A 27,801-nucleotide genomic window follows, 5' to 3' on the forward strand; every position below is an offset into this window, starting at 1 on the left:
GTAATGCGGTTTTACCTGTTGCTATCAGTGATTAATTCTGTATGCTGAGGCCCATAACAAAGTAGACTTTCTTTCTCTGAAGATGATACAAACATAGGGAGACACCTATTGATATGGACGGGTTGGCTGTGAAGGAAGGTAAGGGTAGCGACTCCCCCATCTGCTAGGAACTCCCCTACAATCCCTGTTTGCATGACCACCTGTACCTTTGGGGGAAAAGTTAGTGTGTGAGACACACAGGCTACCACGTAAATGTTAACTACCAAACTGTTGTACATCTTTGTTTTAGAGTGATGCCCCGAGTTTTAAAGCACATGAATATACTGAGTTTGGGAAATGGATGGATGGATGGGAGACCAGAAGGAAAAGGATTCCAGGTAATATGATGGTGGCTCTGTTCATTCAACCCTGCAAAGCTTAAAACTAGGGGCTGTTGGAAATCTAGTGTATAGGTGAACAAATCTACCTCCCTTGGTTGTCCATTTTGATAAATCTGTGCAAAGCTCTGTGACCTCGGATGTCCCTTTCTGAACATCAGTCCTTGGGAAGTCAGGAAGGGCTACCTTGAGCCTTGGCCATCTATGCACCATCAGGCAAAAGGGAGGGTAGAAACATATCATGAGGAAAACGAAAATAGTGGTGAGGGCTATGGATGGAGGGGAAGAGCAAATATTTATTGAGCAATGTGGTGAGCATTAAATGGTAAGTGCATTTATGTGTGACCCTCACAACAATTCTCTGAAGTAGGCGTTCTTATCCCCACTTAACAGCTGTGGAAACAAGTTCATTAACTTAGCCCAGGTCACGTATTTAGTAAGATAAGGTGGGAACTTGAGCCAAGGTCTGTCCTATGCCACTGCCCACACCATCTTTTATGTCACCGGAAGATGCTATTTTTATTCATTGCTGCTCACCAGTCTCAATCAAAACCCACTTTTTAAAGGCGAAGAAATGCCTATAAAACAGAACTAATCCAGGCTTTAGGCTAAGGCTAGATTTTTGGTTCCTGTCTCAAGTATTACAGAAATTTTGGTTATTTATAATTTTCTAAATTTCTATAATACTTGAGACATTATTAGATTTTATTAAATCCGGACATTTTAGGGTAGGTTTGTGCCTGGCAGTAAGTAACCAAGAAGCACATGGGGGCATACTGACTTCAAGAGTTCTTACACTTTGACAAATACAAAGAGGAGAATTCTTGGTAGGCGCGCTAGAGGGAAAAAGCCCGAGATAACAAAAAACATGGTATATCCAGGAGAACCAACTCTATATTGAATACCTACTGAACTATGTACCACCCATGATCATATTTAAGCCTTGTGGAAAGTAACATCGACCCTGATTTACAGTTGAAGCAATAAAGGCTCAGAGAGGTCAAATAACTTGTCAAGGACACAGCTAGTAAATAATCAATTTGGAATCAAGTCTTGCTGAATCCCAAGCCTTTGCATTTTCTGGCCTGACTAGAATAGAGGGCTCATGCTGGGGATGGTAGTAATGTGTGACCAGATGATGGGAAATATTAAAGTCCTATTAGCTGAGAATTAAGCTGTATACATTTTTCTGTGATGGGAGAAGGGTGTCCCTTCTGTTTATTTTCTTTTTTAGTACTATATAGCCACGTCTTCATTTACCATACAAAACCTAATGAGATGTTCCTGTGGTTTTATGCCCCATAGGTCACGATTGGTGTATCATCAAACTGGGAATACAAGGAATTATTCGAGGTTTCGACGTGGACGTTTCTTACTTCATGGGAAATTATGCTCCCCGGATGTCAATTCAAGCAGCAAACTTACCAGAAGGTGACTTAGGAACTACTGACTTTCCCCCAGAATGAGAACTGTGGAACTGTAAGGTTCATCTGTGCCAGCCTTCTGGTTTTGCCCTTTAGATAAGACCCAGTCAGGTGGAGCAACTTGTCTAAGGCCGTTTTACTGCGACTGAACTTGAGAATTCAGACCTTTGGATTCTCAATAAGAGTACTCTGTGTTTTTTAATTTAACAATGTTCTTTGGTCTAGTATGAATTTCACCATTCTCACGCTCCTCGGCCTTACCCAGAACCTCATGTCACCTTGAGGTTTGGGGAGCAGGTTGCCAGGGAAGGTGGGAGGGAGTAAGCTTTGTCCTGGGATGATGCAGACGACCTGGAGCCAGGTCTAGGGCCAGCGGGGGGCTGCCTTCACCAGCGCCACTTTCACACTGTCCAGTGTGCGTAATGGCGCAGCACCTACGAGGTTTTCAAAAGGGGTTCCCTTCTGCATCTTGGAACTCTGGACCTTATGAAGCCTGGAGGCTCTGTAAGTCAGACCCATGTTTTCATCCCTTTAATTGCACCATCTGATGCTGGCCCTTGAGTTAATATTCTTAGACAAATGTACAAGTGTGTGTGTGTGTGTGTGTGTATCCCTATTTAGGGAAGATAGATCGTCATAGCAGGCAAATTTATACTAAAAACTCTTGAGTGCACAGAACCGTGCTAGGCTCTGCAGAAATGAAATGCACGGACTCTGTTCCCCACAGATAGCTGGGATACCCCCAGAAGTTAAATAACGATACAGGAGATGCTACTCTACAACCGGGAAATGACGAATGACAAACGAGTAATAAATGAGTAACATTCTTTCGGCAAGCCCACCAAACTCCCAGGAGTACTTCTATTTCTGAATCGCCGAGGCATCAGATCTAAGGATGTTGCTTGGGGAGGCAGAGTTTCTGGAGCTGACTTTGCAATCTTCCTAAACTTTATTGATCCAAAAACAAACAAACGAAAAACCAAAAACCAACTCTAGTCATGTGATCAGTTTGTTGAAGCCTTAACTTAGAGATGACGTTCACTGCTTTTGACAAGCAAATGTATTATAAAGTACGTTGCACTAATATTCAAAATTACCATGAATAATTTAAATACGGGGGAACTGCAGTATTTCAAGTGTTTCTGTTACTCGGGATCAGCCGGTGCTTTACCTTATGAGATGATGTCTCTGTTGACATTGGCCCAAACTGGAAATTATCATACCACCCACTTAGTATATTTTCTTCGATTTTGATTTCTAACCTTAACCATAAATCATAAATGGTCCCTCTAACTTCAGATAAACTACAAGAATTCCCAGAAAGAGGAATCAGAATGGGAGCTGAAGCTACATCGGAGGAATTTGAAGCTATTGCTGAGGTACGCCTCCAAAGAAAGAGCTGGTTCTCATAATCAATTATTGGAAAAACAGTGAAACTTTGCACACCAGGCTACGCATGGTGAATCTTCGGGACACTGACCCCTAACATGCCTTACCTCATTCATCCATTAAAACCAAAACCAAACCAAACCCACTGCTATCAAGTCATTTCCAACTCATAGAGACACTGTAGGACAGAGTGGAATTGCCCCATAGGGTTTCCAAGGAGTGGCTGGTGGATTCGAACTGCCAACCTTTTGATTAGCAGCCATAGCTCTTAACCACTATGCCACCGGGGCTCCACGCATTCACTATGACCCTGCAAATATTCATGCAACCTCGGTCTGAGGGACCTTCATGGCTCCTAAAAGACCTCGACTAGCTTTTCTCAAAGTGTAGTATGCTCCCCAGTACCCAACAGCAATCTGTAACTAGTCCCTGAGGAGATAAATACAGAAATTTACAGTAGGTGTTTAAAATACCTTTGATAACAATGACAATATAACTTTGTCTCATGAATTTAGTAATAATTTGGGCTCATTTTTTTGTACATTCTTATTTTTTTTCTAAAATTTTGTCTAGTAATTTTTATTGTGTTTTGCAAAGCTGTTGATCTGTAAAAGACCTGGAAATAAATGACACAAACGACAGCAAAGTCCTTCACTGCACAGAGTTTGAGAAGCACCGATTTAGTGAAAATTGTAAGCTTCAGCCAACCAATTTACCACAATTTAACAATTTTTTTGAGCCAATTTCAATTTCCACGGAAAATTGTCACTGTCCATGGGAATAGCCTCAATTTTAAATAAATGTTCACATTACTATTCTGGTTTTTTTTTTCCCCCTAAAAATTCTCAAGATGAAGAAATCTGGGTGGGATCTGAGATCTTGTTCTTCATTCTCAGCTTCCTCCCCGCCCGCCACCATCCCACCCCTGACACCATCACCCAGTGACTGTTCTGATTAGTGTGAAAGAAACAAGCCTTTATTTTATTATTAAACCTGGGGGTTGGTCTTGATTAGTGTTTTTATTAAGGTATTCTACCCAAGGACCCCTGGTGGTGCAATGGGTAAGTACTTGGCTGCTAACCAAGAAGTTAGGCAGTTCAAACCCATCAGCTGCTTCTCAGCAGAAAGATGTGGCAGCCTGCTTCCATAAAGATTTTCAGCCTTGGAGGCCCTGTGGGGCAGTTCCGCTCTGTCCTACAGGGTCGCTATGAGACCGAGTCGACGTCATGGCAATGAGTTTTGGTTTCTTAGGCATCTATCATTAATTTTTATTCCAAAATATCTCTACCCCTTAAGTCCTACACTGGCACTAGGATGAGATAATTTATTGTTCCCAAAACCCATTGCTAACATTTTGATATTTATTGCTAGCTAAAGTCTGAAAACTGGAATTACTTGGTTCCCATGGCAGAGCTTAAACCAGGAAACCCTTCTTCGAGTCACAATTATTTTCCTGTCCATTCCCAGCAGAAATGGACTCATATACGACTCAACATTTTTCCAGGTAAATGTGACACTCACCTGTCTTCATTTCTATGGCTTCTTTACTTTATACTGGCGTGATTAAAAACTACAAAGTGAAATTACCCTTGCCTTCTCGGCCACTGATCTTGCTAGCATTTTAGAATTATAATTCGCCCCTTCTGCGCTTTAGGAAATCCTCATTTTAATCCACCCAAAAGTGGGTAATTTTTGAAAAACTATGATGTAAACTAGGATGTGATAGAACTAAGTTGTATTAGTTTAGGTATCTTTTAATAATTTCTGTTTCACAGGTATATTTTATCAGCAGTTAAGGTGGTTTGTACAAATGTCCCTCATTTTATTAAAAAATGTATTTGGTAACAGTTTTTTTGCGATTAATTCATATAACATGCAATTCACCCATTTAAAGTGTATAAATCAATGATTTATAGTATATTCACAGATATGTGTAACCATCACCACAATTTTACAACATTTTTGTCATCTCAAAAAAAGGCCCCAGAAAAGAAACCCAAGGAAATACCCTTTAGCTATCACCTTCTTTCCCCCTTTCCAGCCCTAAGCAACCACTAATCTACTTTCTGTCTGTATAAGATTTGATTATTTTGGATATTTCATGTAAATGGAATCAAATAATACGTGGTCTGTTGTGGCTGGCTCCTTTCACTAAGCATAATGTTGTCAATGTTCATCCACGTTGTAGCATGTACCAGTACTTCATTCTATTTGTGGCTGAATAATATTCCATTGAGTGGATATACCACACATTTTTAATCCATTCATCAGTTGGTGGGCATTTGGGTTGTTCCTACCTGTTGACTATTACAAATAATGCTACTTTAAACATTTGGTGCAAGTTTTGTGTGGATATATGTTTTCATTTCTCCTAGGATTGGAATTGTTGGGTCATATAATAACTCTATGTTTAACTATTTGAAGAACTGCCAGAGTGTTTTCCAAAGTACCTGCATCATTTTAGTTCCTACCAGAAGCGTACAAGGTTTCCGGTTAGTCCACATCCTCATCAACACTTGCCATTATCTGACTTTTTTTTAATTATAGCCGTCCTAGTGAATGTGAAGTGGTATCTCATTGTTGTTTCGACTTGCATACTCATGATGACTAGTGTTGAATATCTTTGCATGTGCTTGTTGACTATTTGTATATCTTCTTTAGAGAAATGTCTATTCAGATTCTTTGGCCATTTTTAAATTGGTTTGTCTTTTTACTATTGAGTTGTAAGTTATTTATATATTGTAGATGCAAGTCTTTCATCAAGAAGATGATTTGCAAATATTTTCTCCCATTTTGCATGTTGTCTTTTCACTTTCCTAACAGTCTTTTGAAGCACAAAAGTTTTTAATTTTGATGAAATTTAATTTCTCTATTTTTTCTTTTGTTGCTTATACTTTTGGTGTGATTTCTAGGAAACCATGCCAAATCTGAGGTCATGAAGAATTATCCCTATGTTTTCTTTTAAGAGTTTTATAGTTTTGACCCTTAGATTTAGGTTTTTGAACTATTTTGAGTTAATTTTTGTGTATGGTGTGAGATAAGGGTTCAACTTCATTGTTTGCACGTGGCTATTCTCTTTTCCCATCACTATTTGTTGAAAAGACTATTCTTTCCCCTTCTAGTGATCTTGGTACTCTTGTTGATAATTAGTTGACCATAAACACATGGGTTTATTTCTGGACCCTTTTTTTTTTTTATATAAATTAGTCAAAAATGACCTCCATATCTTCGCCCCAGCTTAATTATTTCTTCATAACAGCCTGGACCTGTAAGCCCCAAAAAAGCCACTAGGGCCAAAGTCATATTTGTATGCCTCTAATTCATTATGATTTGGAATCGACTTGATGGCAACAGGTTTGGTTTGGGTTGATTGTTCAAAAAATGGCCAAAAAGAAACAGATTTTTAGCCACTGAGAGCCTGCCTGCTTTACATCCCCTGCATCTGGGAGATGTCCTCCAGCAGCAACTGCAGGGTCCTTAAACTGTAGAGTTTTACCTTATCTAGGGCTAGCAGATGTGGGGCTCAATTTTATGGCATGTATAAAGCAGGCAGGTTCTCAGTGGCTAAAAATATGCTTATTTGGGCTGTTTTTAAAACAATTGGATAAGTATGTATACATTTGAGTTTGGTGCCAGTGGGCTTTTTGGGCTAAAAGACCTTGGCTTGCTATGAAGTAGACAACTTGGGGTCAATACACAGAGGCTATTTCAACTCACTTCTATCACAGGGTTGCTTTAAATGAGGTGTCCTCAGAGCATTGAGACATATTTCTGAGATTCTTCCATAATTTTGATTAAAAGTGAGGCAGGATATTAACTCTGTAAAGGAGAATCCTATTTTTTAAAAAAATGTAAAAGCAACTTTACATTCAACAGGTAAGTCTCTTCTGTACTGTTAAAGCAAACGACAATATTCAATGAATCAGAATAGTGATATTATTCTCATGGTCTAGCTTTTGCTCAATTGCTCCCTCTAGTATATTTTCTAGGGTCTTCATGTCAATGCTGTGTGGTTTTATTGGTTGTAAATAGCGAGACTTTTACTGTTGCACAGAAATTTTTTCAGATCACTCAGTTTCACCAAAAATTTCATATAAAAATATATAGCACTTAGTTTCAGTAGAATACACTGTTTAAACTATTTTGGTATTTTATTCAGCTTCTATACAAAAAATGCTTGTCTTCTACCTTCTAGGAGGTAATATTCAGACAAAGAAAAAACTTTCACTCGGTAGAATCAGCTGATGTAGCTGCTCTGCAGACCTAATCTCAGGCTACTGTGCTTCCCAGGAAATATTTGATTTTGTGAATATTATCTTTCGTATTCTCAATTGCATGCTAAGAAATGTGTTGTTGTAAAAATAAAAACATTGAGCTTTCATATGACTGCGTGGGATGTCACAATGCTCATTTCTGGCACCAAACATTGTAACTATGGTGAATTTACCAACTGCTTTTTGACTTTCCTGGAGTTATTCATTCAAGAAAAAATAATTGAGTGCTTACTATATGCCAGGACCTATTCTAGGTAAAGGTGATAAAGACGTGAAGAAGTTAGGGAACTGTTCTGGCCTTCCAGGATTTTATATTCTGGTTTTGGAAGACTGATTATTAGCAGGGATTCAAATAAATGAACGAACAAGATAATTTCAGACCGTGATAAGAGCTATGGAGTAAATAAGCAAGGGAATGTGATAAGATTTAACCTGTGGAGTCAGGCATGGGCCGGAGTTGAGTGGGTAGGAATACTTTGAAAGTGTGAGAGAGAGGGCCTTTCTGAAGCCATGACACTTGAGACTTAAGAATGAGTATTCACGTCTTCAGTATAAGGGATTGGCAGGTACAAAGGTTCTCAGGCATGTTGGGCTTGTTGTATTTGAGAATAAAAAGGAGACAGGCGTGGTCAAAGCCTAGCGGGAGATGAGATTGGAGAAGTGAGCAAAGGCCAGATCACGTGGACCTTGTAGTCTGTGATACACAGACACTTCTCCAAATAAGAAATAACAAAGACACTTTTTACTTTCAGATGGTGGAATTGCACGTCTTAGAGTATATGGTGCTGGACAAAGAGATTGGACTGCGACTGACCCCAAAGAACCTTTAGACCTGGTGACCATTGCTTATGGGGGTCTCTGTGTAGGATTTAGTAATGCATATTTTGGACACCCAAACAATATGATAGGTAAGTTGATGTCCTAGGAGTTGGGTTTGATTCAGAAAGTCTGGGGTACCAACATTAAATATCCCATTGTGGTCGGATTGATTTAAGAGGAAGCGGCCATTTCAAAGCATGGGAGTAGATGAGATTAATCTTCCATATATATGATTTGATGCCTTTATGACTTGAAATAAGCCAACATTAGCAATTTTCCTTCTTTTTGGCTTAAGTGGTTGCTATAAAATGAAAAGTAAAATTCACTAACCCTAAGGGTTTTTTTTATGGTTGTAAGGATGGCTCAGGACCGGGTAGTGTTTCATTCTGTCGCGCATAAGGTCACTATGAGTCGGAACCGACTCGATGGCACCTAACAACAACAACAACAACAACAACAACAACAACGTGATTGTCTGTGAATTTACTAAAAACATTAACTTTAATTGAAATAATTTATGTAGCAATGCTTACCCATTACTGCTGAGTTGATTCTGACTCATAGCGACCCCATAGGACAGAGTAGAACTGCCCCATAGGGTTTCCAAGGAGCAGCTGGTGGATTTGAACTGCTGACCTTTTGGTCAGCAGCCGAGCTCTTAACCACTACACCATCAGGGCTCTGTAACAATGCCTAGGGGCATGGAACCTATAATTTAATTATAGTAATGAGTTCATTCTCACATTTTTAAAATAAAATCATATGATGCATAGTTAAATAATTTCATTTTTCTTTAGGAGTCGGCAGTGCAAAATCTATGGCAGATGGTTGGGAAACTGCAAGGAGATTGGACAGGCCACCAGTATTAGAAGTAAGAAGCTAAAAAAGGAAAAAAAAAAAAAAAACTATAAGGTTTTTCTAAAAAATAAATTTTTGAAGTTTTTTTTTTTTTTTAAATCAAGCAGACTTGCTTATTTTAGAAACTTCTTTTGTTCTAAATGCCTATTACTTCCCTCCAGTTTTTCCAAAATTCTTATCACCTCATTATGGTATTGAGGCAAAGACCCAGAAGACCAAACATGCCAGTTATTGCCAAATACTCTATTTTAATGTATTTTTGGAACATTTTTCTCTTTCTTTAATAAAGAAATCAGAGGATCTACAATTTAATGAAACAAAATCTACAAATATATCTCTTGCTAGATCTGGAGAAAAAAACACCAGTTTAATATTGTTTAATATCAACGTGTCCCTGGATGAGGCCACTTACATGAACTTGTGACTAAAGAGACTAAAAGGGAACTCCAGAGTCCATTTAGCACTAACCTGAAGTCAGGATACCAAAACAAAACACCTTTCAACGTGCAAATTCCACTGAAAACAGTCTTCAACACCCCTTTCTTGGGTTAGATTTCATGTCACCCAACGTTTCCAGATACAGTGAGTTAACTCTCCTCTGTACAAACTAAATTTTGGAGGCATAGATTTGGTATAGATTTGACCAGGAAAATAACTACTTGGAAAGGTCAAAACAAACAGACTGTTACGGGTTGAATTATGTTCCCCCTCCCCCCAAATATATGTCAATTTGGCTAGGCTGTGATTTCCAGGATTGTGTGGTTGTCCTCCATTTTATGATCTGATATAATTATCCTCCATTTTGTGATGTGTTGTAAATCCTAACCTCTACCTGTTAATGAGGCAGGATTAGGGTGGGTGTATCTTGAGTCACCAGCACATCTCATGCCATTACTCAAGTCACACCCTTACCCTTACTCCAGTCACACCTTTACTTGAAGTCAGACCTTTTCTTTTATAAGAGATAAAAGGAGGGAGAAGCAAGCAGAGACAGGGGACCTCACCACCACCAATGAAGAAGTGCCAGGAATAGAGTGCATCCTTTGGATCTGGGGTCACTGTGCTGAGAACCTCATAGACCCAGAGCGAGAAGTGGCGACAGAGAAATGGTAGCAGCCGAACCAGGAGACCGGCAGAAGACAGCACATTGGGTATGCCAGCCCACAAACTGAGAGAGCTGAGAGTCTTTGGGCGGAGGCTTACTGGTGGAATTCGGTGGTTCCGGACACTTAATGGTGGAGCTGAAGAGCTTTGCAGCACTTGCCTGTTTAGGGCAAAGGCCTGGTGGGCTGAGGGACTGAAGGTTGAAAGGGAAAGAGAGAGTTCTGCCTACAGGCATGGCTGAGCAGCTGTCCTCACAGAAGGGCTATATCCTGAGTTGTTTCTGATGCTGAATTGTAACCTGTTATGCCAAGACACATGGAGATCTCCAGGTCCACAGATGCTGAAAGGAGACAAGGAGACAAGGTCCTTTCCCCAGAGCCGACAGAGAAAGCCTTCCCGTGGAGCTGACGCACTGAATTTGGACTTCTAGCTTACTGGACTGTGAGAGCATAAACATCTACTTGTTAAAGCCATCCACTTGTGGTATTTCTGTTACAGCAGTACTAGATGACCAAAACATACAGCCTACCAACATTTTTCACCTGCATATTTTCAGGATTGGTTTCTTGAATAACTCCAAGTTGGGTTATTTATTTTTTTTTCCTCTGAATTCCAGAATGATGAGAATGGCATTCTCCTGGTTCCAGGCTGTGAATGGGCAGTTTTCCGATTGGGGCACCCTGGAGTCATAACTCAAATTGAAGTAGATACGAAACATTTTAAAGGTAAATGTAAAACCATTAAGAAGTGCTTTATGGTCAGCGAGCTGATTATAGAGGTCATGGGCCCTATGGCACCGTGGACAGAGTATGGGAGTGGGATTCAGGACACTTGGGCTCTGGACTTCGCTTTCCCACTCACCAGTGTGTAATTCTGAGCAAGTTATTTTTAACCCTTCGTACTCCCATTTCCCCATTTATAAGATGTCAGAATTGGATGGAATGATCCCCTAAAATCATATGATTCTATGACAGTATAAGGCTCTTCATTATAGAATCTCTGAATCCAATTGGGGAAGAGCTATGAAGTATTCTTAATTAGGTCATGTGAAAAACAGCAATGGGGGGCATTTCCTTATAGGGAAGGGGGCCCTAAACAGATAGGTTCAGGTTGTCCATTTCTTACCCAGGATTGACTTTTAAGGCAGTGATCTATACATATTTTAAACTGTGCACTCCTGTTAATAAAAAAAAAAAAAAAATACTTGGACAAGTACTGCTGATATTCTATGCTTACTTACTTAAGAAATAGATACATGTGTCATTATATTAAGAAACTTCAGAATAGGTTACTAAACTTTTGTACTTGTTAGATGAAATTCTTTTAAGTACTGGATTGGGTATCATGATTGTTTAACCAACTCTGAAAAAAAATTGTGGCACTTGACATTCATATTTTGTATGCCTGAGTTTTTAAATGTCTTGCTAATCATTATGACTTCACCCAATTATTAATTTTTATATCAAGGCACAATATACACTGAAGGTGAGGCCCATCATCAATAACCGTCAAAAAAAAAAAAAACCACAAAAAACCAAACCCGTTGCGGTCTAGTAACAGTGGATGTAAATTAGTTATTGCAAGAAATCTTGATAATTTTAACTTATTTTTGGAAGATTGTTTTTTAGGTCCAATTAGTTAGCTATTGTTTTTACTTTTAACAAAGTGCTTATCCTGAGCATAAGGGAAACGTCAGCTCTGCTATTTTTCTGTTGTTTAGTTATGCTTGCATTTTTAGCATTGTCTCTAATCCATTGTTCTTTATCCGGATTGTTCGAAATCACTGGTTTGTTTTGTGAGAAATAGTTTAGTTAAATCCAGGTAACCATCAGGAAATTCACCTAACTAGACCCTCAGGATACCTCAGGTACAATACGGCATTCATGGGGATGAGGGAGTATGTCAGTGTCTGCCTGTAATACCAAATACACAAAGCCTTCCATGTGGGAGACTCAGGTTTGATTCTTAGCCAGTGCATCGCATACACAGCCACTACCCATCTGTCACTGGAGGCTTGCCCGTTGCTAGGATTCTGAACAGGTTTCAGCAGAGCTTCAGACTAAGACTAGGAAGAAAGGCCTGGAGGTCTACTTCTGAAAATCAGCCAATGAAACCCTCAGGTTCACAATGGTCAGATCCCATTATGCATGGAATCACCGCATTTATACACATACATACATATATGTACATACATATATACACACTGTTGTTGTTAGGGGCTGCCAAGTCGATTCCAACTCATAGCAACCCCGTGTACAACAGAATGAAACACTGCCTGGTCCTGTGCCATCTTCACAATCATGACTATGTTCGAATCCATTGTTGCAGCCACTGTGTTAATCCTTCTCGTTGGGGGTCTTTCACTTTTTTGCTGACCCCGTACTTTACCAAGCATGACGTTCTTCTCTAGGAACTGGTCCCTCCTGATAACATGCCCAAAGTAAGCGAGATGAAGTCTCACTATCTTCTCTTCTAAGGAGCATTCTGTTTGTACTTCTTCCAGCATAGATTTGTCCATTCTTCTGGCAGTTCACAGTATATTCAATATTCTTCACCAACGCCATAATTCAAAGGCATCAGTTCTTCTGTGGTCTTCCTCATTCATTGTCCAGCTTTCCCATGCATGTGAGGCAATTGAAAACACCATGGCTTGGGTCAGGCACACTTTAGTCCTCAAGGTGACATTTTTTTTTTTTTTTTTAACACTTTAAAGAGGTCTTTTGCCGCAGATTTGCCCAATGCAACACATTCTTTGATTTCTTAACTGCTGCTTCCATGGGTGTTGATTGTGGATCCAAGTACAATGAAATCCGTGACAATTTCAATCTTTTCTCTCTTTATCATGATGTTGCTTATTGATCCAGTTGTGAGGATTTTTATTTTCTTTATGTTGAGATATAATCCATACTGAAGGCTGTGGTCTTTGATCTTCATCAGTAAGTGCTTCAAGTCCTCTTTCCACTTTCAGCAAGCAAGATTGTGTCATCTGCATATCTCAGGTTGTTAATGAGTCTTCCACCAATCCTGATGCTGTGTTCTTCTTTGTATAGTCCAGTTTCTTGAATTATTTGCTTGACGTACAGATTGAATAAGTATGGTGAAAGGATACAACCCTGACACACACCTTTCCTGACTTTAAACTGTGCAGTATTCCCTTGTTCTGTTCAAATGACTGCCTCTTGGTGTACGTACAGGTTCTGCATGAACACAATTAAGTGTTCTGGAATTCCCATTCTCCGCAACGTTATCCATAATTTGTTATGATCCACACAGTCAAATGCCTTAGCATAGTCATTAAAACAGAGGAAGACATCTTTCTGGTATTCTCTGCTTTCAGCCAAGATCCATCTGACATCGGCGATGATATCCCTGGTTCCACATCCTCCTCTGCATTCGGCTTGAATTTCTGGTGGTTCCCTGTTGATGTGCTGCTGCAACCATTTTCGAGTTATCTTCAGCTTAATTTTACTTGCATGTGATAATAATGGTATTGTTTGATAACTTCCGCATACTGTTGGATCAGCTTTCTTTGGAATGGGCACAGATATGTACCTAATGTTTTCTTTCCACAGTCTTTGGATTTTATGCACGGTCTAGGAGAGTGCTCACTGCACCTTGGAGAGCACAATTTTCAGACATGAACTGCAAAGGAGTGGCATGAGAGCAATGCGTATCCCTGTTTTCTAGGGTTTTTGATTAGCAACCCCTCCTCTGTTTATCTTAAAGTCTTGGGGAACCTCTAAAGTCTTCGTTCTCCCCTCAAAGAGTGTGGGGACCCTTCTTACCTAAGGTCTTCAAGGCTCACTGAGCATGTGACTCCTGTTACATTCCAAAGAGAGATGGGAAACTCAGGGCCTCATACTTTCATCTAGAGAATACTTAGAAATCCTTGAATACAGTGCATTTGGTTGGAGATAAGCCCTGTTTAACTCAGTTCAATAGTTCTTTTTTTTTTTTGGTCACATTACAAAATAAAATGCCACAAGGAAAAAATATTCCAGCTTCATAATTCCAAATGAGCCACGTAGCAGTATGCAAGTAATTAAATCTGCAATCTAGGAAGTTTATCAAATACATTTGACTTTCAAAGTAAGAACACTATTCATTCAAATTCAGATTCACCAACCATTAACATATGTCAGGCCATTTCTGATTCTTATGAGAAACAAACACTCATCTGTTTCATGAGGCCATCCATTTCCATCATAACCTGGTACATCCCTTCTCTCACATGCCTTATTATTGCTTAGAAAGAACGATGTCTTGTTCTTTGCTGAGTATTTGATCTGATTCAAAAAGTCTGGTCTCCCGTAAGCCTAACTGTGCTAAATGCAAATGAAGTAGAGAAAGTCATTCTTTATTTTTTTCCAACAGGCAATTCTCCTGACAGGTGTAAACTTGATGGTTGTATCCTGACAACCCAAGAGGAAGAAGACATGATTAAGCAAAAGTGGGATCTCCCTGACCATAAATGGAAACCACTGCTTCCAGTCACTAAGGTTAGTGTAGTACAGTGTCCATTAGAAGCTACGTAGGCTGGCCCTCCATCAGTCCTTTTTCACTCCAATTAGCTTTTGAAGCATCATGATACAACACCATATCTTCCGCTTGGTCTAACAGAAAGATGAATGAGCTTTTGAAAACCATATCTGTGTATTTATATGATAAGAAGACAGGTTCTATTTTTCCACACTTTTGAGTTTCTAACAATCATAATCTTTTTACATATATGAAAAAAACTTTCTACATTATATTTAACTTTTTAGAAGGGGCAACATAAGATACTGAATGCTATCATGTGTGAAGCACGGTCTGAGATGGTACAGAAACGTCTTTGAACAAGTAAGAGGGAAGTGAACATTTGCAGGTCAGGAAGGTGAGGTCTGCTCCGACTTATCGATGGGTGATGACCTCTGGGAGATGCCAAGATGGCTTCTTTTTCTTATCCCTTTGTCCAATTAATTAATTATGAAAAACTGCAAACATCATGGGAACCTGAGTATTCATGTCAGAATTATTTGGGCAGGATTTCCCTACTAGAAGATCTCCATGGGTAAGCCAAATTATTTAATGGCTTTTATTTTTAAAACCCCTTAATTGGAACCCAATCTGATGGGTCCTTGTGTATGTAGGCCTCTTTGTCAGCATTTTGTAAGTCCATTTGGGACATGGGCACCAGTTATAACAAAGGACCTCTGTACCTGCGTTTCTTTCAGCTGTCCCCAAACCAGAATCACCTGTTTGACAGCCTAACCTTGGAGCTCCAAGATGTCATCACCCATGCAAGGCTGACCATCGCCCCCGATGGAGGAGTGAGCCGCCTTCGGCTCAAGGGCTTTCCGAGCTCCATCTGCCTTCTACGGCCAAGGGAAAAGCCCAGCATGAGGTTCTCAGTTAAAACGGGTTTCAGAGCCAACCTTTAAACACACACAGAACCGTGTGCTGGCAGAATATTAATAATTACCCAGTAATATTCTTCATTCCAACACCTGAATCTTAAGAAGTTTCTAGCAATTAATCTTTTAAAGATCAATATAATTCCTGGTGATTTAATAAAGTGATCACTCACAAATTGATGTCTGTATTTAATGTTGCTATGAAGCAGTTGGAAGTTTAAAAATCGGCTGTGATTGTGAACGGTGGGTGATCTCTTAAGGAATTAACTTTTTTTTAACACTAGGAATATAATATCAGTATTCTATACCTTCTGTATATAGATGCAGTAAATAATATACAGTCTACAGTCTTTAAAAGTTCAAGGGCATCAAAACCATTGCTTTGGGAGCAATGTATTTCTAGAATCATTCATTGTCCTAGCTCATCTTTACCCAGAATACCGGTACCAGTTGCCTTTCAATGGATTCCAACTCATGGCAACTCCATGTGTGTTAGAGCAGAACCGTGCTCTACAGGGTTTTCAGTGACGAATTTTTCAGAAGTAGGTCACCCAGCCTTTCTTCTGAGGCACTCCTGGGTGGACTTGAACCTGCAACCCTAGCCTTTCAGTTAGCAGCTGAGCACCGTTAACTGCCTGCACCACCCAGGGCCTCCTTACCCAGACTTTCCCAAGGTCGTACATCCTCTTGATTTGGTCTTCCCTAAAATAAGGAGGCAGTCTGAATTTTAAATGTTAGATGCCATTAGCTAGCTGCGATTAGTAACCCCATTTTCTCACGGGCTCTGAATGATCCCAGGCAATTTCCCCTTTGGTGAAAATAGAACAAGTAACCAATTCCAAGGTAGGAATCCTAGACTTTATTTATTTTTTTTGCTGGACTGGTCAAATACTCCCTATTCAGCACCTAAAGAAACTGAAGCTCAGAAAGCTTGAGTATCTTCCCCAGGCAGGACCAGACCAATTTTGAGTGTAAGATACTCTATTCATTTGATTCTGATACCCCACCCTCCCCCATCCATCCACCCCTCCCACAGAAGTGGGCCACCACAGGGTAGGCCACCCCAAGTGGCTGGCTCGGCAGAAGGGACCGGTCGTGGCAGGGCACATGGTGGACCCTCTCATCTCCTGCCCTCCACTCTCCCACAGGCTTATATCAGCCACTTGCAGGAATTACCACCTCCCTTTCACTCTCCCACCTGTGTTGCCCCTGAAGCACCTCGTCCCGGCTCCCTGTTGCCCCTCTCCTAGGCGGGCCGGGCCAAGGGCGGTGGTCACAATTGCCTGGAAGTCGCGTCAACACACAGGGTCCGGGAGCTGCCAGGAGCGGCCCCATCCTGGCGAGTCCCCGAAGCCCTGGCGGCGGTGGCATCGCTGTGCCCCCGCCGGATCGCAGAGACTCCAGGCCAGCGGCCGGGCGCCTGACCGGCAGGTGCCAGTGACCTGGGGGCATCGGGGTCTCCGCCGATTGTCTCACCCCGCTCTCGGGGCCTAGAGACGAGCGGAGAAACAGAATCCCAGACCCGCCAACTGCGAGGGCCCCCCATCCACTTTGGGCAGGCATCTCACCTGAGAACCGGGCGCAGGGGCGGTGGGGAAGGGCTGGGGACGTCCAAGCCCAGGCGCCAGTGGGGCGCCCCCCGCCGTCTTCGCGCCCGCGCCCAGGGCCACCATGGGCACCCATGGGACCTACTCCCTGACAGACACCACACCGGCCAAGACCATACTGGTGTACCGCAATGGGGACCAGTACTATGTGGGCAAGAAGTTTGTCTTCAACCGGCGGCGAGTGGCGTCCTTCGAGGCCTTCCTGAACCAGCTGAACGAGGCGATCGAAGTGCCCTTCGGGGTGCGGCGGCTCTACACGCCCACACACGGCCACCAGGTCCAGGAGCTGGACAGCCTGCAGCAGGGGGGCAAGTACGTGGCCGCCGGCAGAGAAAGGTTCAAGAAGCTGGAGTAAGTGGCTGATGCGCGGGGGCGCTTGGTGGGTAGAACCGGTTACCTTTTTTATGCCCTCCTGGTGCTCTGAACACTCGGTTTCCTGGCACGAGTAGCCCTTTGGGGTCTTATTTTTTTTGTCTTATCCACTAGGCTCTTTGAGGGCATGGAGCACGTTGTATTTGTCTTTGCAGCCCCTGCTTCCAGCATAGCTCTGGAGACGTGGATCTGGAGTTTGTAAAAACACCGAGGTCGTGGGTGGGCGCCTTCTCCGTGTTGAACTGATTTATGTTTCATCGTCTCAGAGGACCCCAAAATGTGTTCTCCGGGCCCCTTCCTCTGGCCAAATCCTACTCATCCTTCTACATCGATTTATTCAATTTGTATTTTTAGAGCGCCCGCTTTGTGCGCCTAGATGCTTGGGAGAGACGTAGCCTTGAACAAAACAGAGAAAAGCCCCTGCCCTCTGGAGAGTACATTCTTGTGGCGGAGGGACAGGCCACCTACAAGCGACATAGTATGTAAATAGTAGAGTTAGAAAGGAATGAGGAAAAAGGGCTAGGTGGTCAGCTGCAATTCAAAATAGGGCAGTCGGGCCAGACCTCTTCAAAAAGTTGATGCGTGAAGAAGGTTTGAAGGAAGGGTTAGCCATGAAGATGAGAACGGGGGGGACCCGCACTGGGGGGGGGCAAGAATCAGATCAGTGTGTCTCCTCCCCCAGCCTGGTCAGGCTGGGTATTCTGTGGCACCTGGACGATGCGTTCTTATATTAAAACACTTATAAAAGTATGTCATTGGTGTATTTCAGTGTCTGTCCCTCCAGACAAGGACAAGCTCTGTGCCTGTTCTTTCCACTGGGCACAATGCTGACCTACAGCAAAGGCTCTGGGAAGGTTGGCTGAGGAGCAAAGAAATCCCTTCCTCAGTGTCTGCTTAGATACAGACAGCAGCTCAGGGAGAGTGTCATCTTCCCGGGGGAAATGCACTTGTGTATAAATGCCAAGGCCACTGTGGAAAGCTGTAATGAAATGTGATTGGCCATCTTCAGGCTGTCAGTTATACGGAAGGATGTCCACTCAAAATGTCAATTTAATTCTTTTTATGTTAAGTCGAGACTGGTGTTGCAATCCCTTTGATACCTTATTGCAATCTGGTTACACAACACTGTTATGTTTATTCTCTTACACTTTATTCTCTTCCCAAGATCGCTTCAATTTCTTTATAATTTTTCTAGATTTTCTTAGTAACGTTCATAAAAACGTCTTTGCGATCCTCATATCAGTCCAGCAGTTCTTCAACAAATAGCTATTGTGCACTTCTTTACGTGGGGCAGTTTTTAGGGTGCTGCCGAGGCTGCGAGGGCTTTCACAGTACATGTTTTGGGAAGATGAGGCATACAGACGAGAAAGTGGAACCTATTACCAAGATGCACAGATATAATTCTGTCTAGGCCCAGGGCATCAGAAAAGGCTTCCTTTACAGAGTGGAAGGGGCCCAAATTGTTAGAACATTTTAATTTTTTTTTTTTTTTAATTTTTATGAAGCTTCAAGTGAACATTTACCGTTCCAATCAGTCTGTCACATGTAGGTTTACATACATCTTACTCCCTTCTCCCACTTGCTCTCCCCCTATTGAGTCAGCCCTTACAGTCTCTCGTTTCGTGCCAATTTTACCATCTTCCCTCTCTCTCTATCTTCCCATCCCCCCTCCAGTCAAGAGTTGCCAACACACTCTCCCATGTCCACCTGATTTAATTAGCTCACTCTTCATCAGTATCTCTCTCCCCCCCACTGACCAGTCCTTTTCATGCCTGATGATTTGTCTTCGGGGATGGTTCCTGTCCTGTGCCATCAGAAGTTCTGGGGAGCATTGTCTCTGGGATTCCTCTAGTCGCAATCATACCATTAGGTGTGGTCTTTTAATGAGAATTTGGGGTCTGCATCCCATTGGTCTCCTGCTCCCTCAGGAGTTGTCTGTTGTGTTCCCTGACAGGGCAGACATCGATTGTGGCCGGGCACCAACTGGTTCTTCTGGTCTCAGGATAATGTAGGTCTCTGGTTCAAGTGGCCCTTTCTGTCTCTTGGGTTCTTAGTTGTCGTGTGACCTTGGTGTTCTTCCTTTGCCTTTGCTCCCGGTGGGTTGAGACCAATTAATGTATTTTAGATGGCTGCTTGTTGGCATTTAGGACCCCAGGTGCCACAATTCAAAGTGGGATGCAGAGTGTTTTCATAATAGAATTGTTTTGCCCATTGACTTAGAAGTCCCCTCAAACCAAGTTCCCCAGACCCCAGCCCAGAACATTTTAATTTCTTAATCCTCCATGAATTCCTGACCTCCCTGGGCACCACGTGTTTTTTGTTGTCTGTCTTTAAAGGATACTACCTTTCTTTACATTGTTGCTAATTCCATTAAAATTATATGTACAGTTTAAAGAATAGTAACAAAATACACTTGTGTGTAAACCATAACCCAGGTTAATAAAAAAAAAAAAATTACCAGTCTTTTAGAAATCTCCTCCTTGAACTCTTATCATTTGCTATACCAAAAAACCCAAACCCGTTGCCGTCGAGTTGATTCCAACTCATAGTGACCCTATAGGACAGGGTAGAACTGCCCCATAGGGTTTCCAAGGAGCACCTGGTGGATTCGAACTGCTGACCTTTTGGTTAGCAGCCATCGCTCGTAACCACTATGCCCCCAGGACTTCCATCGTTTGCCTATAGATAACCACCATTTTAACTTTTTAAATAATCATCCTTTTGTAATAATCTATCAAAGGATAGATTGTTTTATGTTCGTGAACTTTATATAAATGCAATTCTATTCTACCTACTTTTCTGTAACTTGCTTTTTGACTGAGTATTATGTTTGGAAGACTCACCTGTGTTGATAGCATTTGCCTGTAGGTCATTTATACCAGAGTTTATTTATCCAATCTGTGGGTGAATAATTTGGGTCATTTTTAGTTTTATGTTAAAGTGAACAACACTGCTGGAAACACTGTTCTGCGTTCACAGTGCGTGTGGAGAAGAGTTTCCCTGGGAGGTATGTTAGCTACCTAGTGCTGCGTAACAAATAACCCCAAACTCATCGGCTTAAAACAATGTTTATTCTTCCACAGTTTTTGTGGTCCGGAATTTGAGAGCAACTTAATTGAGTGGTTCTGGCTCAGCTTCTCTCATGAGGTTGCAGTCAAGATGCTGGCTGCAATCACCTGAAGTCTTGGCTGGCGCTGGCGGGTCACTTGCGTGGCTGTGGTGGGAAGCTTCATTTCCCTGCCGTGTGAGTCTTTCCACAGGGTGACCTGATAGCTGGCGTTCCCCAGGGTGTGTGATCCATGAGCGAGCGAGGTTGAAGCCACAATGTCTATTGTTCTTGTTGGCTCTCCTTTATGCTGTCTCTTCTATCCATTTGCCTAGTTAACGTTGACTCTGTACTGGATATTTTAAAAATTATCTATTGAAATAATTTGAGGAATAAGATGATATCTTTTGCCAAAGGGGATTTTTGTGTGCTTGGGCCAGATAACCGTGTCACCAGGAATTTGATTTCAGAGTGTGAGATAATTTGGGTCACCCAGATGGCCTGAAGCCAGGATGCACCCTCTCCTAAGAGCGCCTTGGGGCTCTAGTTCACAGTGGGAGATAGTTTATGAGGAACGCTCCATGGCTGGTGGGCCCCAAACGAGTAGTTTCGCCTGCTAGCCATAAAAGTCTCTCAGAAACATAGTTCAACCTCTCAGGTATCTCTTCCAATTTAACAATTACCCCTGGGCAAAAATGGCCCCAAAAGTTGGGCTTATGTGTTTGGATTTCCTTCCCCTTCTGGATGTTGGCCTGGTAATTTCTCAGTATCTTATTAGATGTCTTATGTTTAAAAAAAGAAAAAAGAATTAAAAAAAAAATTTTGTCCAGTTTTATCAGTTGTCTTTGGTTGATCTGAATTACTTAGTCTACTGTTACTAGAAGTGAAAATCCCCTCTCACGTTTTTCAAGTATATTTTTGTAAGATATAGAATTCTATGATGACAGTTTCTTTCAGTCTATGAAAGATGTTTTCCTATTGTCTTCTGGCTTAGGAGTTTTTGTTGAGAAGCCAGCTATCAATGTTCACTTCTTTGAAAGTAATATTTTATCCTTTCTGCTTATTTAAAATATATTCTCTTTGACTTCAATTTACTGTGGTCTAGCTGTGACATGTCTGAGTGTGGATTTATTGGATTTTCTTGAGTCTCTGGAGTGGTAACTTAGTTTTGGGAAATTCTTAGCCATTATCTTTTAAAAAAATACCTCTGTCTTACTCTTTCTTTACTTTCTGGATCTGAGTAGATAGGGGTTAGCCCATCTCATTCACTCTAACGTCCATGACTCCTCCTTTTCATATGTGTTTTTTCCCTCTCCTTTTTATCTTTGTGCTGCATTCTAGATTTTCTTTTCTGATATTCTGATTAATTTTTCTGCCGTGTATAATATGCTATTAAACCCACTCATTGAGTTTTAAATTTCAATTATTTTATATCTTATTTCTAAAAGTTGCATTTGGTTCTTTTTCAAATCTTTTTTTTTTTAATAGATTCTTCATTCTGCATGTAATTTCAAGCTTGCCTTTATTGAAATATTCCCCGTCTCAAAAAAAAAAAATTATCTTATTTTATTTTTTTATGATCTGTGTCTGTAATCCCAGGATTTGAAGCCTGATTCTACTTTGTCATTTCAGCTGATTTTTTTTTTTTTTCATGGTACTTATTTCCTCGTAAGTAAGTTTAATTATTTTTTGACTGTGAACTATTCACTTTTTGTGAGAGCTGGTTTTTGGCTCCAAATTCTTAATGACATTTGCAAAGATGCAAATTTAACACTCTATTGTGTAGTTCTCAGAGGAAAAAGTATAAGTCACAGACATCACAGTTAATAAGAGGCAGAGTTTGGGTTAATGTCATAAAATTTTAGATTTAAATTTATTAGACTGATTACCCTGCTACGTATCAGGATCCACTGATAAAAATATATGTTTTTCTAGATATGTGATTTTATGATTTTTTTTTTCAGGGTTAGCAGAATGTTATATTGGAGATGCAGAACTTCTGATATACTACCAGAATCCAGTATTCAGTGTTGCTTTACAACAACAAATGAATATGTTTGTACAAAAATCAACTTTAAAATCCTTTTTAATACTAAAATCTTTTTTTACTGTATGATGAAAAGCACATTTTTGTCCCCCAAAATTCACTTGTAAAATTGGCCTATGTTTTATATGTTAACAAATGAGGAAGAAAACTTTTGTAAAGACCTTCTATAATGCCTGGAAAAGGCATAAGGATGCTAACCTTTCCTCTTTCCTGTGGGTCTGGGCGTTTCCTAATAGGCTATTTTATCTCTAATTTTGTTTTCATGGTTTATTTAAAAATGTTTTGGATATGTGGCAAAAGTATTGAGAAAAACTTTGAAGTATTTCCCTTCCCAGCTTTCTTAACATTTTAATATTGTTTTCTGTGAAGAAGGCAGTGTGATCCAGTTCACAGAACAGAGAGGGGAGATGGGATTTTGATGTGGTTGTCAGCCTTGGTTATTTTGCATTATCCATATGCCTTCATTGCTATAAAATAGATGAATAATGCTTGTATATGAGGTTCACATGGAGAGGCATTTGTATTTTGTTTTCTTCACTACTTTTTAGGTCAATGAAGTGTGAAATCTGAATCCAGACTGGTGAATAAAGCTCTGAAAAATGTTTGGGCTTGAATTCCACTGGTATCAGTAAACTGAAGGAGCCCTGGTGGCGCAGTGATTAAGTGCTTGTCTGCTCACTGAAAGGTCGGTGGGTTGAGCTTACCAGCTGCTCTGCCGGAGAAAGATGTGGCAGTCTGCTTTCAGCTCTACTCTGTCCTGTAGGATCACCATGAGTCGGAATTGACTCAATGGCAGCGGGTTTTGGATCAGTAAGCTACTGCTTGTTAGAAAAGTATATTCTGTAATTACCAAGCCATTGAGCATTTTAAATTAATTTTCACCAGAAAATAATATTCTAATTGTGCCACCAGCAAATGAACTTTGAAGGGAAACCCAATGATATACTAACCATCTTGGTGCTCCTCTCATAATGATTGCGATGAAATGGTACATTGAAAAGACAAACACCGTAAAAATCTATTCAATATCCAATCATTCTTCAAATGTTTCCTACATTTTCTGAAATAAATTAATTTGAGATGAAGAACATAATTTTTCTCTATCAAACAAAGTGTTATAGCCTAATAATTACGTTTCAAACAAATAAATGTTCCATAAAGCCTAGAATTGACTACTTCTTTTGTGGAGAAAGCCGTGTTGGCAACAAAATCTAGTTCAGGCCATGGTGTATGTGTTTGGGGTGGGGGGGTCCCAAATAATTTGAGTTATAATAGAGATATTGTCCTGTCTAATTTATGAATTTGTTGCTGAGACACAAATAGGAAAGTGCTATTTAAATCAAACTATAATTGTTCTTCTACATCTTGTCCTTGTTCTCCAATCTCCCCCACCACCCATTATGCCTTGGGGAGTAAAGGGCAACAGGGAAAGGAGGAAAGCCAGAGGAGAGGCAGCTGTGGCAGAGAGAGGGGAGTGCTGGTCTCAGAGGTAGAAGATCTGGGTTGAACTGAATGTTGGCTTTTTTTTTTTTATTTGAGTGGCATTTAGCAAATTAAACAACCTCTCTGAGGCTTAGTTTCCTCATCAATAGAATGAAATTACTAATATCTACTGCACAGTATTCTTGTATTTTATTTGAGAGAGAAATAAAATACAAAAAAAAAAAAAAAACAAAACCCAAACCCACTGCTGTCGAGTCAATTCTGACTCATAGTGACCCTATAGGACAGAGTAGAACTGTCCCACAGGGTTTCCAAGGAGCGCCTGGTGGATTTGAACTGCTGACCTTTTGGTTAGCAGCTGTAGCACTTAACCACTACGCCACCAGGGTTTCCAAATAAAACACAGCATAGTAAAATGCCTAGTGCTGATTCTAACTGTTGGCTCTCTTTCTTTATTCTCTGGAGTAGCGAGAAATTGAAGTTGCACATTAATTGTCTACCATTTGCTTCAAATACCGCTTCCAATTCCCGTACTCAAGCAAACCTAAGCCCAACCAGCTAACCTCCAAGAGCCTGGTTTAAAGATTCCCGTTCACTGAATCTTCAAGGAATTATTTGTTTCCTCTCTGTTCTATGTTCTTTGGAATGCAACATTGAAACAATAAATAGTATTTTGTGTTTTTGTGGGCACTTTTTATGCCTTAATTTTTCTGTTTTTATTTTTTGTTTACAGTTAACAAGTATAAAAATGACATGGCGGAGGCATCTGACCTCCTCTAGCTTCACAAGGCGGAGGGAGAATCAAGATCAACAGTCCAAGACTGATTCCTATAAGGTGGAGGTCAGACATGCCTCCCCTCTCTGCCATCTTTACCAATTCTGACACCAACTGTTCTTCCCACGGCACTCTCTCCCTCTCTGCTGAGTTTGATAATTCATTGCAATGGCCACACAGGACTCACAGACAATACTCATGATTATGGGGTTTATCAGGGAAGTAACAGGTTACAATTCAGATTCAGGAACACTCAGGATACAGTTCTTCCATCAGGACAACCTCGTCTCAGCTGTGCCTGCAGGCAGGACTCTTCCTGGCCCTTGGCCTCTGCCCTGCTCAGGCAAGTGTTACAAGGCTCTTTTATCTCTGCTGATAAGCACCCCAAGGCACCCCACTCTGGCAGTAAGCATGATGTCCTTCTCCAGGGACTGGTCCCTCCTGATAACATGTCCAAAGTAAGTGAGATGAAGTCTTGCCATCCTTACTTCTAAGGAGTATTCTGGCTGTACGTCTTCCAAGACAGATTTTTCCATTCTTCTGGCGGTCCATGGTATATTCAGTATTCTTTGCCAACACTATAATTCAAAGGCGTCAATTGTGTGGTCTTCCTTATTCATTGTCCAGCCTTTGCATGCACATGCGGCTGTTGAAAGCACCATGGCTTGGGTCAGGTGCACCTTAGTCCTTAAAGTGACATCTTTGCTTCTCAACACTTTAAAGAGGCCTTTTGCAGCAGATTTGCCCAGTGCAATCCATGATTTGATTTCTTGACTGCGGCTTCCATGGGGATCAATTGTGGATCTGAGTAAGAAGACTATGGCTAGAAGGGCTATATTAAGCAATTCATTGCACTGTAACAATTTTTTTCTTTTGGCAGATTAATGTTCATGATCAAATATAGAATTTGGGAATTTAGAACTAATTTATAATATCTGTTTGGAAAAAAATATGATGACTAGAAGATGCTTGTGAAGAATTAATGTAAGAGCCTAGAAACAGGTTGTGAATTGGAGACTCCAAATCTCCAAGATTTTAATTGGCTGCCAACATTTTATAATTGATAGAGTTCATATAATAATATAAAAAAATTATATAATAATATAGATTTTTTTCTATTGAAAAAAAATTAGAGAGTTTGATTGTTCAAAAGGACTTGGTTTTGTTTGCCTGTATTTCTATGAGAAAACAATCCCCTGGAGCAATGAAGTACTGTTCATTTTAAATGGGGAAGTACTCACCCCCCTGTCACAGTCCCCACCACCCCATATTGCCACCCCTGGCAAGCTTTGTTTTTTACCTCTTTGACCTCTGCTGGCATCTGAGTTTGTGACTTTTGGCTCTATATTGAATACTTTTTTGAAATTCTTTTTCCTTCCATCTACCAACTCTAAGTCTATCCTTTGAATAATGCTAAAACCATTAAAAATGACAACAATCTCATATATGTATGTGTGTGTGTGTATATATATATATATATTTGGTAGAGTTGGTAGATGGAAGGAAAAAGAAATTCAATATATGTATGTCTGGAGCCCTGATGGGGTAGTGGTGAAGAGTTCAGCTGCTGACCAGAAGGTCAGCAGTTCAAATCCACCAGCTACTCCTTCGAAACCTTATGGGGCAGTCCTACTCTGTCCTATAGGGTCACTATGGATCAGAATTGACTCAACAGCAACGGGTTTGGTTTTGGTTATATACATATATATATATTTTGTGAATCAGGAGAAAATCTTAACATCAGATATAAATCTTAAGATATTATTTAAAACAGTTTTTTTTTTTTTTTTTTTTGTGAAGACTACAGAAAACTATCCAGAAGTCCCCAAGAATCAAGAATTGTGTTACTGGAACTCATAAGCCTTTCACGCTGTGAATCTTGTCCAGTTTACAGTTTTGGGAAAATGGGAACAGTGGTGAAACAGGAGGGAGTGATGAAGTTGAAAAGCAGCTGAACAAAGAGTCTGCGTGTCTGTTCTGACTTTGGCCAGCTGTGGGACATCTGATAAACTTATTGTGGTGGGCTTTTAGTGACTTGGCTAAAAAAGGAAGTTGAATTACATCATCTCTAAGGTCCCTCTATCGCTTCGATTAATACAGTTATATATATGAGGAAAAGCACTGTTGCCAAAGAGAGTTTTTCACTGGGCAATGCAAATGGCTCCCAGTGTGGATAGTTCCCCTTCAATGGCATTGCTGCTATGCATTGACTTGGATTCTAGCATTCACAGTGCTCTTCATTTTAGTTTTAAATTGCTGTGGGTTGGTATATTTTAACGCTGAAAGAAGTCATCCCTAAAGAGGCTCAAACTTTCTATCAAAATATTTATCTTCTAATTATGTTTCTTTTTCTTCATTTGCAGTTATTGTCACATAGTTCCCAGAAAACCTTCAAAGATAAGAAAACTCAAGGAAGTAAGTGTTCACTGCAAACTACTAAGGATGGGATAAATTAGACAATTTGGTGAAAATGTAAATGTCAGCATTGAATAATGAAGTTTTACAAAAACAATGTGTAGTGGAGAGTGCCTCTAAAGGCCTGTTGTTCTTGAGGTGAGAATTCACCGTGTAAGCTTGTCATACTTGTCAAAGCACTTAAGTAACTAAGATGATGGAAGTTAGTAAAAATATTCTAAGACCATGGTTAGGGAGATAGTCATCTTTGAAAGGCAGGGCACAGTTATTCATTAAAACTTTTAACTTTTCCTTTGTTTTGGGGGATTTGGAAAGACAGTGTCAGGAAAAGTTATTTTAAGGTATGCAATGTTGAAGCTAATTATAATGCTAAATTTAAAGGTTTACCTCAAGTTCTCAATATTTTTGTGCTTGATAGACATTTGAAAGGTCTACATGATGGAACAGTCCATCAT

At 40.6% G+C, this 27,801-nt stretch overlaps 2 protein-coding genes across 4 annotated transcripts in view; both read left to right on the top strand.

Annotated features, from left to right (window-relative positions):
* The window catches only part of ALLC (allantoicase), a 56,222-nt gene extending 40,471 nt beyond the window's left edge, over positions 1 to 15,751 (top strand). For all 3 annotated transcript variants that reach the window (XM_049902807.1, XM_049902806.1, XM_049902808.1), the window contains 9 exons: positions 290 to 377; positions 1,683 to 1,808; positions 3,101 to 3,180; positions 4,562 to 4,694; positions 8,217 to 8,372; positions 9,081 to 9,154; positions 10,862 to 10,970; positions 14,620 to 14,744; positions 15,462 to 15,751. In XM_049902807.1, the coding sequence (XP_049758764.1) occupies positions 290 to 377; positions 1,683 to 1,808; positions 3,101 to 3,180; positions 4,562 to 4,694; positions 8,217 to 8,372; positions 9,081 to 9,154; positions 10,862 to 10,970; positions 14,620 to 14,744; positions 15,462 to 15,668 (1,098 nt within the window). In that variant the 3' untranslated portion in view covers positions 15,669 to 15,751. The remainder of the gene's footprint in view (positions 1 to 289; positions 378 to 1,682; positions 1,809 to 3,100; positions 3,181 to 4,561; positions 4,695 to 8,216; positions 8,373 to 9,080; positions 9,155 to 10,861; positions 10,971 to 14,619; positions 14,745 to 15,461) is intronic.
* Positions 15,752 to 17,312: 1,561 nt separating this feature from the next.
* The window catches only part of DCDC2C (doublecortin domain containing 2C), a 147,419-nt gene continuing 136,930 nt past the window's right edge, over positions 17,313 to 27,801 (top strand). The window contains exons 1-2 of the mRNA XM_049902815.1: positions 17,313 to 17,599; positions 27,295 to 27,346. Of these exons, the coding sequence (XP_049758772.1) occupies positions 17,313 to 17,599; positions 27,295 to 27,346 (339 nt within the window). The remainder of the gene's footprint in view (positions 17,600 to 27,294; positions 27,347 to 27,801) is intronic.

The sequence above is a fragment of the Elephas maximus genome, chromosome 12, assembly GCF_024166365.1.
Source record: "Elephas maximus indicus isolate mEleMax1 chromosome 12, mEleMax1 primary haplotype, whole genome shotgun sequence".
NCBI lineage: Eukaryota > Metazoa > Chordata > Mammalia > Proboscidea > Elephantidae > Elephas > Elephas maximus.